This window comes from Urocitellus parryii, chromosome 4 (assembly GCF_045843805.1).
Source record: "Urocitellus parryii isolate mUroPar1 chromosome 4, mUroPar1.hap1, whole genome shotgun sequence".
Taxonomy (NCBI): domain Eukaryota; kingdom Metazoa; phylum Chordata; class Mammalia; order Rodentia; family Sciuridae; genus Urocitellus; species Urocitellus parryii.
This window is the reverse complement of record NC_135534.1, coordinates 93,685,131-93,699,179: the sequence shown is the minus strand read 5'-3', so window position 1 is coordinate 93,699,179 and position 14,049 is coordinate 93,685,131. Positions and strand designations below refer to the sequence as shown.

At 34.1% G+C, this 14,049-nt stretch overlaps 1 protein-coding gene across 9 annotated transcripts in view; it reads right to left on the bottom strand.

Annotated features, from left to right (window-relative positions):
• Gria4 (glutamate ionotropic receptor AMPA type subunit 4) overlaps nucleotides 1–14,049 on the bottom strand; it is a 333,715-nt gene that overhangs the window by 209,981 nt on the left and 109,685 nt on the right. For all 9 annotated transcript variants that reach the window (XM_026399030.2, XM_026399029.2, XM_077797709.1 and 6 more), the window contains exon 3: nucleotides 2,329–2,568. In XM_026399030.2, the coding sequence (XP_026254815.1) occupies nucleotides 2,329–2,568 (240 nt within the window). The remainder of the gene's footprint in view (nucleotides 1–2,328; nucleotides 2,569–14,049) is intronic.

Sequence of the window (14,049 nt, the reverse complement as noted above, 5' to 3'; positions counted from 1 at the left end):
TTTTTTCCTCATGATCTCTTCCTTAATCATAAATTTACCTTGTACCCAGATGCTAGAAATGGCCAAAAACACATCATAAACATTTAAGATTCTGGGCAAAGAGACACAAGTAAAAATATATATTCCTTTGAAAAGATCTATTTCATGTGAGAAAAATAGCCACTTTTCATATTATATATATTTAAATAAATGTCCTTTTTTGCTTGATAAAAAGGACATCATATTAATTAAATTTGAAGAAATGTTCAAGGTTTCCATTACCAGAGAATCAATTTAAACCCCCAAATTTTCTAAACATTTATGTTTAAATTTAAATAAGAATATTATCTTGATCAACATTATAGTCAACATTTTTCATGGTAAGAAAACGCATTTAATTCATGAAACATTCTTCTAGATGATTTTTTAAAAATTTTGGCTCTTTATTAACTTGATCAAAAGTATAGCAAATTAATAAAAATGAATTATATAATCTGTTATTAGGACCCACTTATTGTCAAGCACTTCACTTGTTTAATTAGTTAATTCATTTTATGTTTATCTCATGCTTATCAGGGCATTACTATGCCAGAAATAAAAGGTAAAAGTGTAATGCAATAAAATAACTGCTAGAGTTGTACAATATAATAGTTATTGAAGAAACACACTTTTGGGGAAGAAAAGATATGCAAGATATAACTTGCATGTTCACTAAGTTATTTTCTAACAGAAAAAATATTAAGCACAAAGAGATTTGGCAATTTCACTCATAGTGAAATATGCTATCTTGTACAATGTGTTTCCTAATATCCTTAAGATTTTTAATTACTAGAAAATAATGGCATGTGGTATGGCTAGGTTCCCTTACATCCAGAGAGAAGTAAAAGTAGGCTGCAAGCTTATAGAAAGTATAATGATGATAGTTTTTTGAGCTTGTTTCTGAAAGAGAAAATTACCAAAAATTCTAATACAAGGAATGTACTAGGAATATCATAGGTATAACATCTTAAATGATATACTGCTTCTGTCTAATTAAATACCTAAGTTTTAGGGATAAAGATGAATTCATTTAATGAGTTCATCTCTAAGTAACAGAAATGATACTTTGGATCTTTGAAGGTGGATAACACACACAAAAGATTTATTTTGCTTTTTTATTGTTTTTGTTTTTTTACAAGGGAATAAAGGCATTTATTGTCTTTACTCTTTAAATAGACAGAACTCTATTGAATGATGTTCTCAAAATATTGCCTGTTTCAACTTTTATTATAACTTCTCATCTTCTCGTAACTTTTAAGTCTACAGGAAAAGGACTAAATACAAAACCCAAACCCTAATGTTCACTTTTAAGTATAATATTTTGCTATGATTCTAGTCAATAAATAAAAAATGAACCTGAAAAAAAATATATATAAACTCTGTAAGTTATGCCTGCAGGTGAATCCAACTATCAGACATTGTACAAAAATGAATGGATTGTCAATAGTGTTGGTTATTTACCTTGTCTCTCCAACACAAAATTATGACTATGTAATCAAGTTTCCATGAAAACCTACAATACCAGGGTATGGAGAACTTCTGGATAGCTCAGCATATGGAAATTCCAGGAGAGGGGTGTGCCCAGAGAGATTATGGAAGCCCCTGGCCCCATGCACCTCTTCCATTTGATTGTTTATTTATATTCTTTGTAATATCCTTTAAAGTAAGTGTGTAAACACAGGAAAAATGATTTGTGGAATTCTGTGTTTTCCTGGCAAAGTGACTCAACCCAAGAAGGGGTCACGGGAACCCTGATGTATGGCTGTCAGTCAGAAGCACAGGTAAAATAATGTGAAATTTGTGGTTGGCTTCTGAAATGGATGGGACTGAAGTCTCAACCTGTTGAATCTGATGTATTTCCAGGTACATAGTATCAGATCCAAACTGAATTACAGGAAGCCCTGCTGGTGTCTGGTGGAAAATTAGTCAGAATTGTTGTTTAGTGTGTACATAAAAACCTCTGCATATTTTAGTGACCAGAGGTCACAAAGTATTCTGTGTTGGTTATTGTGTGATTATAGGAAAAGCACCTTAGTTTATTTTTCCTATCCACATAGTTATCTTAATTTTAATAAATTTATAGATCAAGGTATTCTTATAAGTATTTTTTTGTGGATTGTAAGAATATTTTTCTTTTTAGTTAGAAGTTTCTCCCTAGAGTCAAGGTAAAAATTCTGATAATACACATCAACTATTTTCTGATTTTAGGAAAGTTAAGGATCAACACATTTTGCTAAATCACACAAGTGATATGAGGCCATTTCACAATAAAAGTGAGTTTCCCTGAGAGAGTAAGGTATTAGGACTTACCCCTGTCTGTGTCATACAGGAAGACAAAACAGTTCCATTCATAATGATCCAGCAGACTCAGGAGTGCTCCTCGCAATGAAGGTCTTAGCTGCAGCACAAACTGGCTCTCCCCCTCAGTAGGGAAACTTGGTGTGATGAGGGAGATGTGTAAGGCGCTGCAGAACGAAGTCAAGGTATGTACTGACCTCTTATCATAGAGTCCAAAAATGGCAAATACTCCTCTAGAATACTGGGAACAGACTGGAAAAAAAAAACACAAAATATTAGCATACTTTAAAATTGTTGACTTTGTATCTACATCCTGCAAAATTTAAAAATCACTGAATCATTGAGATGTTAGCAATATAATACAGAGTAAAATTAAAGTGTTCAATTAATTAATTTTTTATTCTTGTACGCAAAACCATGTATTGAATAAAGCTGATCTGATTGAAAAGTCCTCTATTAAAAAGCCCTTTTGAGGGCTGGAGTTGTGGCTCAATGGTAAAGCACTTGCCTAGCACAATTTGAGGCCCTGGGTTCGATCCTCAGCACCACGTAAAAATGAATAAATAAAAAGCCCTTTTGAATTAAAGGGAAATTTGATTAAAATGAGGTAATATATAGCCTTCTGTTTTAATGTGGCAGATCCTATGGTAGAGATTTCAAGTGTGATAAATCCAAATGTTTCTCTATACTTTTTTTGTTGCCTGAAAAATATAATGAACTTTTGGAATTTTTGAGTATTAATTGAAGAAACCTTTAAATTATCTTCTTCCTAAGCTATATGCTCATCTTCTCTATTCTTGGATTGGGCAACATTTGTTGACAACTAAATTGTTATGTTTTTCTGCTTTTGTAATCATTTTTATTTTTATCACAACCTTTGAATTGTATCATTTTTGAAAACAGAAGTTGGATTTTTGGGAAAGTCACTCTTAGGATATCTGAGTGGTTTAGTGAATCTGGGCGAACTGCATAGCTATAGCACAAAGACAAAGCAATTCTAAAACCCATTAGACCAAGACTGCCTGAGGAAGAGAAGCAGAGGCAAAGCAGTGCACGACTTCCCCTGCCTTTCTGCACCCTCTGGTTGTTACAAGGACAATGAGGCAACATCACAGAACGACTCTGCTCTATTCCTGTCCAACATATTTTGCTCACTCTTGACATGGCTGATTTCAGGAACAAACTTGGGTGACTTTTTCTGGTTTATTTTTGAAAGGCATAGATCTAAAATAGGGGATCCCTGTTTTTGTGTTCACACAGAAAAGCAAGAATGGATTCCAAATTCTTCTAATTCTCCTTGTATGGCTAACTAACACTCATATTTCTCTTCAGTTTATACAGCTAGCTTAAGAAGTGCTATAAAATTTTTGTGTTTGGACTTTAGTTGCTAGTTTTAATTGTTAAATTTATTATGAAGCTCAGAGCATCAGATAAGCTAAAGGTACTTATTTTAGTGGAAGTTTATTATGATATAAATAAATTTTTCTTAAAACAGGCTCTTGTAATCTTAACAGCATTTAAATCTATTTTGTACAGTATTTGGGTTTTAGGAAATTATGAAGCATAATTAAATGCAGATAATTTACTAAAACCTAGAGTTTTTTTTTTCATTCTTATTTATCATGCCTCTTGAAATTGCAGAAAGAGTCTAAGCATTCTAATTATGACATGTATTAGAAATGTTATATATATTTTGGAAAAACTGAAGCCCACATAAAGGACCCAAGTCTATATTCAACTGGATAAGAAAAGGAAGAATTGACATTAAGATGGAGAAGAAGAAAATTTTGCTAAGTTCAAATCCTAATATTATCACTTATAAGTCAGATGATTTGGAGTAAATTATCTTATTTGCATTAACTATGAATACATAATGTGGAAAGAATTAAATGAGAATATGTAAACTTGCTATCATGAGGTCATATGCAGCAATTAGTAAATGGCAGATTTTAACACAAATTGCATGCATTATTATAGTTTAAGTATTTCTGTTGTTTGATAAGAAAGTAAAAGTAATCGAAGATAAATTACTAAAGTTGATTTAAAGTCAAGAAAGGAGATTTCAGAGTCTATATAACAAATGTCATTTATTTTGGTAGTATTTTAGTAGAATTTATAAAGAAGTCTATCAAAAAATCCAGTTTAATTATATGAATTAGAATTTGGAACTAGAATCAGGAACTAGAATTTGATCACATGGGTGGATTGACCAATTAGGAAGGCTTGTTCTGACAGTATGACTGGCTGTAGTTTCTTGCAAGATACAAGGATCAATCATAATTTAATCATTAGGCATTTTGAGGTTTAGTGTGATTCATTTCTTGTAACTTAAGCAATCCAGTAAATCATTGGCAGGATCAAACTCTAACTTCATGAATACCCCACCAAGGCTTTGAGTGTATTATGCAAATTCTGTGCATATAAGTTATAACCTGGAGTTAGTAAGCTCTTTCATATTTTCTTGTTGTCTGGATTTTCATGCAAATTGTGAGTCCACTTTTAATCTCTACATGGTAAATAATCTGATTCAGTTATTCATTTGTTCATTTGTTTTGGGGTGACAACCACTGAACTCAGAGTCTCATGCATGCTAGGCTGGCATTCTATCACAGAGCTATCCTCCCAGCCCCCGGTTCAAAAGGTTTTTATTTTACTCTACTGAATAAAGTCAAAGAGCATTAGAATTCAAATCTAAGATTCTGGCTTTCATTTAGAACTGAAAGTACACATAATCTTTAACACTTGTTCAAGAAAATGTAAGCAAACAGGATTCACAAGTCATTTACATTAACTTGCTCATGAATAGAAAAAAACATTTGCACAATCTTGTCTGCTATGGCAATTTTAAAACCATACTATGGGAGCTGGGGATGTGGCTCAAGTGGTAGCACGCTTGCCTGGCATGCCCAGGTTCGATCCTCAGCACCACATACAAACAAAGATGTTGTATCCGCCAAGAACTGAAAAATAAATATTAAAAAATTCTTTCTCTCTCTCTCTCTCTCTCTCTCTTAAAGAAAAAAACAAAACCGTATTATGCTTTGTATTCCTCACAGTGTTTTACTAGGAATCATAGGAGGTCCCCAAAAGAATCTGTACAGCTCTCCTTAGGCCCTGTTGGACAAAATAATAGCATCTGTGGCCAAAGCTGGACCCCCTTCCTTGGTGCCCCTCTCACCTCTAAAATACCTAACAGCAGTTCTGCTTTCATCTTTTAAAAATATTAAGCAACTGCCTATGTACAATTTTATATATAAAAGTATTAAGTACCAAATAAAGTTCAAAAGCAACTAATATGCTATGCAAAAAGTCCCTCTACTGCTTATTCCTATTATAGTTTTCAATCTAATCTTTATGGCTTCCCACTTTTCTGCTGCTCACTATATTACTTATTGCAGTTTACTCTTCTGGGACTCAACAAATTTAATATCTTCTGATATTTAATCACCTTTTATCTGTCTTCATTTGCATCATCATACATACCTATTTTTCTCTTTTTCATAGCTATCTGCCATTCTGCTACTATTTTTTATACTTATTTTGAAAATACACTAATGTCTCAGACTACATAACATTGTTTATGGATGTATTCTGTCACTCACATTTTATTTTCCCTCTGCAAATTTCTAGTCATAACATCATTCTTTCAATTTTTTATTTTTGCTATTTAATCTCAATCCAAGGCTTGGCGGGTGAGGGTTATTGAGTTTTCTGTGCCTGAGAATAGGTTGTCATTCAAACGTTCAGTGTTATTATCTTCATGTGACACCCTGAACAATGTTTTATTTGGTCCAATAGTTTCAAATTTTAAAGTATAATTATTTCCATATTTATTATTGTAATCTAGCTTTGAAAGCACTCATAAATCAAAATTTTGTTGGCTATCTCTTATGCCATCTCTGGTTGCTTACCATGCAAATAATTGTTCAAACAATGGAATTTATTAAACAATACAAAAGTACACATAAGTTAATGAAAATAAACAAGGATAAATATAATTGTGGTCAGAATATATAAAAGGAAAACAAACTGAATTTTAATGTTCTCACATAAAATGACAAAATAAGGAAGAATTAATGCTTAGTCACTGAGTAGATGCAATGATATTAGATTGATATGTATTTTGGGATACAAACGTTAATCAGGATAAAGCTTTCAATGAACTAATCCAATCATAATTTTAAGTGCCTACTCTATATTCTGCTTCACTAATGAGATCACTTGGATCATGTATTATGTAAATAAACACATAATATAAACACATGAAAAAATCCATTCATCTTTCACCTGATGGTGTCAATTAATTATGTCTTCTCATCAGATAATCACCCAGTTTCACTCCAGATGCCATATTCCAGATGCTTAACTAAGTCAAATTATTATATAATTTGTGACTTGTAGCTCTATATCACATACAAATCAATTGGCATGGTCTTAGCTCGGTATGTCCCCACCTGTGGCACACAATCCCAGAGGTGTGCTGAATTCAGTATGCCCACTGCCGAGTGGCACAGTGGTCCGAAAGAACACAGTCCACTTCTCCTTTATCTTCAATTTTCCTCCCCTTAATATATTTCTCTAACTCTTTCTTAAACTTAATTCTTTCATTTTTTTACAAGAATAATACAACTTTTTAACCCTATGCCCTCTCTTATAGCCTTTGCAGTCCCTTTAATTGAAGGAATTTTATATTCAGTTTTTTTAATTCATGTGATGCCTACACTTCTCAGCCACCTAAACCACTCTCATAAATTTTGTTAAATGACCCAATATATCCTAAATCTTTGACTTTTGCTCCTATATTTCTAGGATCCTCTGCTGTGTTTGATATTTGTGGAAACTTCTTTTAAATTTTTCCTTGCCTTTGGTTCCCAGCACCACAGCTATTCATCTGATATCTGGGCACTTCTTGCTCTCTGCTCCTTTATGGTTTGTGCACCTTATAATTTTCTTTTCTCTACTCACCTCTTCTTTCTAAATACATATTTCAGTGAACTCATCTAAATCTTTGGCTTTACATGTGCTCATGATCCCCAAGTATGTGCTCATGATCCCCCAGGTTGTACCATCTACTTCAAATCCTTCCTTTGAACTACACAGATCAGTATGTCTACTTGTCTTTCACCACTTGGGCACAATGGTTTGTGACTGCTCTATTAACATAAAACAGTGACTTCTGAGACTATGACTGGTCCTTCTGTGGGGATACATGACTTTTGTATCTAGCTGCCATACTGTCAGGAGAACCACAGGTGATATGAAGAGGTCCACGTGTTAGGTAGTAGGAACCAAGAACATAGCAAGGTCCTGGGTTTTCTTTAAACTACTTTTAAGGAAAATGAATTTTTGAGAGCCACAGCCGAAGGGGCCCCAGCAAAATTCCAGCTGATTGGCTCACCGTGGCCCCAGCAACCTTCCAGCTGCCAGCTGATTGGCTCCTCTGTGGTGATGTTCATTGGGCTGTTTCCCGCCCTTTCAGACCACGGAGCTGCTCATTGGGGGACTCTTTTGGTTCCGCCCATGGGACCCAGCCAATCGGCCTCAAGAGCAGGAGGAGTCGGGGGTTAAGAGGCTCCTGGGAAGCCGGTGGTGGCAGTTGGGCTCTGAGGGAATTCCTGAAGAGCTCGTGTGGTGTGGCTTGTGTGTGTGTGTGTGTTGTAAAAATAAAGTTCGTTTCTGCTTGATAAATGGCTCATGAATTGTGGCCAGCCAGGCTGCGGCAATGAATAATCAAAAAATGTATAGAAAAATAACAGGTGCACAAACCTTGAGTATAAGCAGGTAGAAACAAAAGGAGCCAATTAAGAAACATGTCAAGAAAGAAAGATCAGTGGAACTAACTCCTGATAGGGACTATTGGGGTCATTGTAAAGATAGGATTTATTGTCACTGGCTTTTCAATGTATTTCAGAAGAGAAATTTCTTTAGTTGTGCAGGTGCACTAAGGTAAATTCTATCAGGCAACTGACCCCAATACACACATTAAAATAGGATTGACTTGTAGATGAAGCCTCCTTGAATAAGATGGTTACCATGACAGTTCCAGAGAAGACCAGCTATAATCAAGACCTCCACTGCCAGAGAGAAAGAGGAGCTGAAGACCTGATTGGCAAAGGGTGCAGAAGGTTCTCAAGGCAACCCTAGAACAGCAATAAATTTGGAAACAGCACTGTTTCCTCTGTGGTTCTCTGCTTAGAGAAGACTCACTCTTCCATTTGAGAATGTTTTTTTTTTTTTTTTTTTTTGCCTAAGCCTTATGTTACTTTCACTTTAATTCTAGTAATAAAATTATATTCCTTGGCTTTTCTCATTTGACTTTAACTTTCCTTTTGTCAGGACACAAAAAACCAAGCTTTGTAGCTTCAGCTGTGACCTACTCTCCTGTGACACATGTAGAAAGGCACCAAGACATCATGTCCCTCAGTCATTGCTAGGTTCTCAATTTACAGCTAGATGTAGCCTGAAAGTGACGGATGCTCCAGCCTCCATTTAGCAGCTCGAGCTAATGTTTTATGAAATAAAGACTAAACCTTGCCCTATATATAAAGTCATGATCAAAAGAAATTATTGAGGCTCACACCTCAATCCCAGTGGCTCTGGAAGCTGAGGCAGGAGGATTGCAAGTTCAAAGCCAGCCTCAGAAACCTGGTGAAGATTTCAGCAACTTAGTGAGACCCTGTCTCAAAATAAAATGAACAAACAAACAAACAAATAAATAAAAAGCACTGGGCTCAATGGTAAAGTGCCCCTGAGTTTAATCCTTGGTACAAAAAAAGAAAGAAAGAAGGAAAGAAAGAAAGAAAGAAATATCATTGCTATTATTTTAAACCACTAATATTGAGATTGGTTTGTTATATAAAAATACAAAAAACCCTATATTTGTACAGTACTTAGGAATAAGTGTAGACATAGTATACATTCAACAAATATTTTGTAGACAAATTAATGAATGTTGTTTGAAGTATGTATAGTTTATGCTAATTCATATCTCTCCCAGTAGGACACTATCTACTGAACTGCTCAAGTTTTTAAAATTTTTCTTCCCCCACTCTTTAAGACATTCTATATTCTATACTCATTTTAGTTATTGCTCTTGAGTGTTATATTCATACTTGATACAAAATTATAAATTTAATAAAGGGTCCACACTATCTGAATAACAAAAGGACTTTTAAATATTTTAACCTCAGACTTTACTCTCTTGTTACACATTGTTGTTTTTCAGTGTTACAGCTTCACGTTTAATCATTTTAAACATTTTGCGGCCTCTTTCAAATATTTCTATTTCTGAAATTCTTGCATCCTACTTTGTATATGTTCCAATTTTTGTTCAAGGGGGATTGCAAATATTTGCTTTATAATTTTGAATTAGGAGCTAATTTTTAATAAAGCTCTGTAAGAATTTTTAAAAGCCTGTTTTTCAGAAACAGTTCTACAAAATAGTTTTTCATTTACTTCTTCTAATTGTTCTGATGTGTTTGTATGTGCTATATGTGTTTGTGCGTGCACATGTGTCTATGAATTTCTCAGTTTATGGGTTCCTAGAAAATGTACATAGTATAAATTTTTGAACAGAAAACTCATGTGACAGCAGATCAATATATAAAAATTATCAAAATAAACTATCGTATTTTCCATGCAGAACTCAAGGCAATCCCAAAAGTTTCTGGGTTAACTTTCTAAAACAAACAATTCTAATTGCTTTTATTAAATATGTTTATGTTACAATGTCAAAAACTTATGGAGCTAAAAATCTTTGCAGCCTATGTTTCAAAGATACTGTGGTCTAAAGTCAGAATTTCATTCAACTCTATATTGGCAATACCTGTGTATATAAATTATCAATTTTTATTGATCAAGAAATTTCATTTTCCAGCAAACTTCCCCCAATTTCCTAAGAATGCATTAGTGGCTCTTCCTCTTGTGTCATAATGCTCCATGAACATGAATTTCTAAAAATCTCAATTTCCTCAACTATAGTTTTCGTAATTATTTTGATGTTGTCCATCTTTAGGAATAACCATGAGTTTCTTGAGAGTCTTATTCATCTTATATTCTCAAGAGATACATTTTTTTGAAAGTACAAGAAAATAAGCTTCGTATATTATCATTTTCTCAGAGACTTTATTACTTAATTACTATCATTATATTGTAATAAAAATCACTTTCTCGCCTTCTTACATACCAGGTTTATGCATGCTAATATGATTAGCCATTACATGTCTCATAAATATTTATAAACATTTTAACTTATTATAGCAACAATTGTTGGGCATTATTATTACCAATTCCTGTCTATTATACTGTAAGGCAGAAATGTACTAGTTTCGGATATCACTAGAAGAATGTGTTGAGTTAGCAAGCAAAACCTTGAGGAGAAATAGGCAAGTTAAGAAAGAGGAGGCACAGAACATTTACATTCCTAAGACCATGACAGTGAGGTAAGGTGAGAACAAGGTTGAAACTAGGTTAAATAGTACAGATCTCTGCATGGATTGAACTCCCTAAGTTACCTTCCTGATTGTCATAATTCTGAGGGTTTTCCTCATATTAATGATGTTTTACTAATGCAAGTGGTAGTTAGGACAACAAATGAACTAGCAATTACATTTTCAAGTTACCAAAGAGGATTTTGAGATAAGTTTGTGCACCAGACAGAGGTGATCTTTGAAGACTGTAAATTAACAGCCTGGCTCTGGAATGTTAGTTGGGTACTGGAGATCTGTTCTTCCCTCCTGTGGATTAGTCAGTGTAGGAAGAGTGGCTGTTCTGTGCTTATCTGCTCCCTCACTTGCTGTGCCTTGTGGCCATAACAACATGGATAGAAACCCAAGAATTAACCCACCTCCTGCTATGATGGCTTTAGCAGGTTGACTCAATTTGTTATCATCTGATGCCTTGAATGCTCTTCCTAACCTTTGTTGACACCTAAAAGTGTTAGAATAAGTGGACAGAGGGCTACAAAATAACAATGACAACATACTTCTTTTACATAGATGTTTATATTTTACAAAGGACTTTTACATATATCCACTTATTATATGTAAAATTATTCTGCTATCATCATCATTTAAATTTTTTAAGAAAGAACTTCATTTATTTGTGAAAGAAAAGATAGGTTATGGAAATTGATACAGCATTTCAAATTACTCATTTTAGAACTACTGTGCTCTTCTTAGGTAGATTATAGAAATTTTTTAAAAATTCTGGTATTAAAAGGCTTAATGACTTATTTATTCCCTTTTTTTAAAAATTCACTGTATCTATAGCAACAGAAACATGACTACAGTCAGCAGCTGGAAAATGTGTCATGATGATGGAATCAATAAAAACTAGAGGCACTCTAAGTACTATGAGAAAGTTGACCCAGAATTAGCTGTGTGACACATGATCAGTTTGTGCCTGGGAAATAGGAGGAGAAAGAATATTAGAAAAAGACAAAGGTGCCGGGCTCTATGATGCACACCCTTAATCAGAGGGGCTCTGGAGGCTGAGGCAGGAGGATCGCAAATTCATAGCCAGTCTCAGCAAAAGCGAGGCACTAAGCAACTTAGTGAGACCCTGTCTCTGAATAAAATACAAAATAGGGGTGGAGATTTGGCTCAGTGGTTGAATACTTCTGAATTCAGTCCCTAGTATCCCCATCCCCTCCCCCACAAAGGCAAAGGTATTAAAAGGGGAAGGGAGGGGAGGAGGGAAGGAAGGATAGTAGAATGAAACAGACATTATTATTGCTGTGTGTATACGTGACTGTATGACCAATATGATTCTGCAACCCGTACACTCAGAAAAATGAGAAAATATATCCCATCTGATTCAAATGTATGATATGTCAAGGTCATTGTACTGTCATATGTAACTAATTAAAAAAAATTAAAAAATTTTAAAAAACACAAAAAACCCACTTTAAATTGCCTTTTGCCTTATATAATTTGTATAGTGTATATAGGGCACATTTACCTAAAAAGTGTCATTTTATGACCTAAGATAGCAGGAGTTCCAAGTTTTTACAGTGCATCTGCAGTAGGGATCACCAGCTGGAAACCCTGACTCTAGAGAAGATGAGGAAGATGAGTTTTACTTGTTCCTCCTCGTTTTTTTTTGTTTGTTTGTTTGTTTTGGTATGAACACTCAAGTTGAGGTGTTTACTATCCCTAAGCTGCAGCCCCCATTCCCCTTTACTATCACCATGCCACCAAAGGTATTTATGATTCCTGTAGATATTTTGAATTTAATAAACCTTTGGAGCTTTCAACATAAAAACAATTGTTTCTTATTTGAGGGAAAACTGCATAAGGCAGTGTAAAAAGTGTGTTTGGCAGTGTTTCTTCCTTGCATCGTAGAAGAAATACACAGAAATTTTTTTTTAAAGGCAATATGGATTTGACATTTCCATTCATTCTCTTATTCAACTAATGCTTATATACTACCTAGTTTACTTCAGTCACTGTGCTACGCATTTGGAAGAAAAACACATTTCATTTAATATTCCTACTGAAAAGAAGTTCACAGTCTAGTGGAAAAGACTGAGATATGAACTGATATTCCAAGATGTAAATATTTAATGATAGACAGGAAATTAGGAAGCACAGAAAAGGAGTATTCACAAAAGGGGAGGCTGGCAGGAGGAAAGCATACCTGTCTATGAAGGTGGGGCTGAAAAACAGTGATTAAAGACAGAAGCCAAAAAATAGGACACTAGTAAACCCAGAACAAGATAATAACGGGGCAAATCAGAGCAAATGTGATAGAGGCTGAGTCTGGGAAATATTTAGGAATTAAATAAGAATAATTTAGTAAAAAGGGCAATGTATGAGGGCAATGAATAAGGAGGAAAAGAAAGATGAAAGGTTTGGTTTTCATCTTTGGTGAATGAATGGATAGCAGCTGCTGCACATTGGGTGATATCCAGGAAACTTGGGAAGATTTACTTGGATATTATGAGAGAAGTACGGGTTACTAAGTATTTAAAAACAATGAATTTCATTTCGGATATGAGTTTCAGGTTTCAGGTGTCTAAGAGGTAATTGCATATAATATGAAGTGGAACTAAAATAAATGAGTTAAATATGTTTTTTTAAGGAAGTGGCTATAAAATTCAGTGTAAGATTCAGGAAGAAGGTTCAATGAAACTCTTATCTGAGGAGGGGAATGTGGGAAAAAATAATTTCAAAATTATAGCAGAGTAGGAGACTTGGCAGATGAAATCAAAGAAGTAGAAGTTTCCAGAGTAAAAGCTCAAAAGTATCAAATGTTATAGAGAAAATTTTGCAAATTTGCATCCAAGGATCTATTTCTTAATAAAATAAATAATATTTTTAATAAAAAGTCCACGAACTCTCTGTTAAACTTATGAAGTTACCATTAACATAATGCATATTTAAAAGTAGTGTATGCATATGGGATGTTGGATCACATAGATGACCACTTTGAAATAGAGGAAATACTTTGGGATTTCAGTATCTGCATTTCCATTTTTTATTAGAATCACATTTAAACAATTTAAGGGACACATGGTGTCTAGACGTGTTAAATAACAAAATTATAACAATTGTTTAAATGAAAATATGGTGGGGGGAAGATGGGGTCATCACATTGTCACCTGGTTTAGGTACAAAATAGACAAAAATCTTTCACAAAGCAGTCAACACACCATACACTTTTCAAACATGTATATAGATGTCCTGTCATAGTACAAGGCAACTTTTATGAGATAATTAACAATATGAGTAA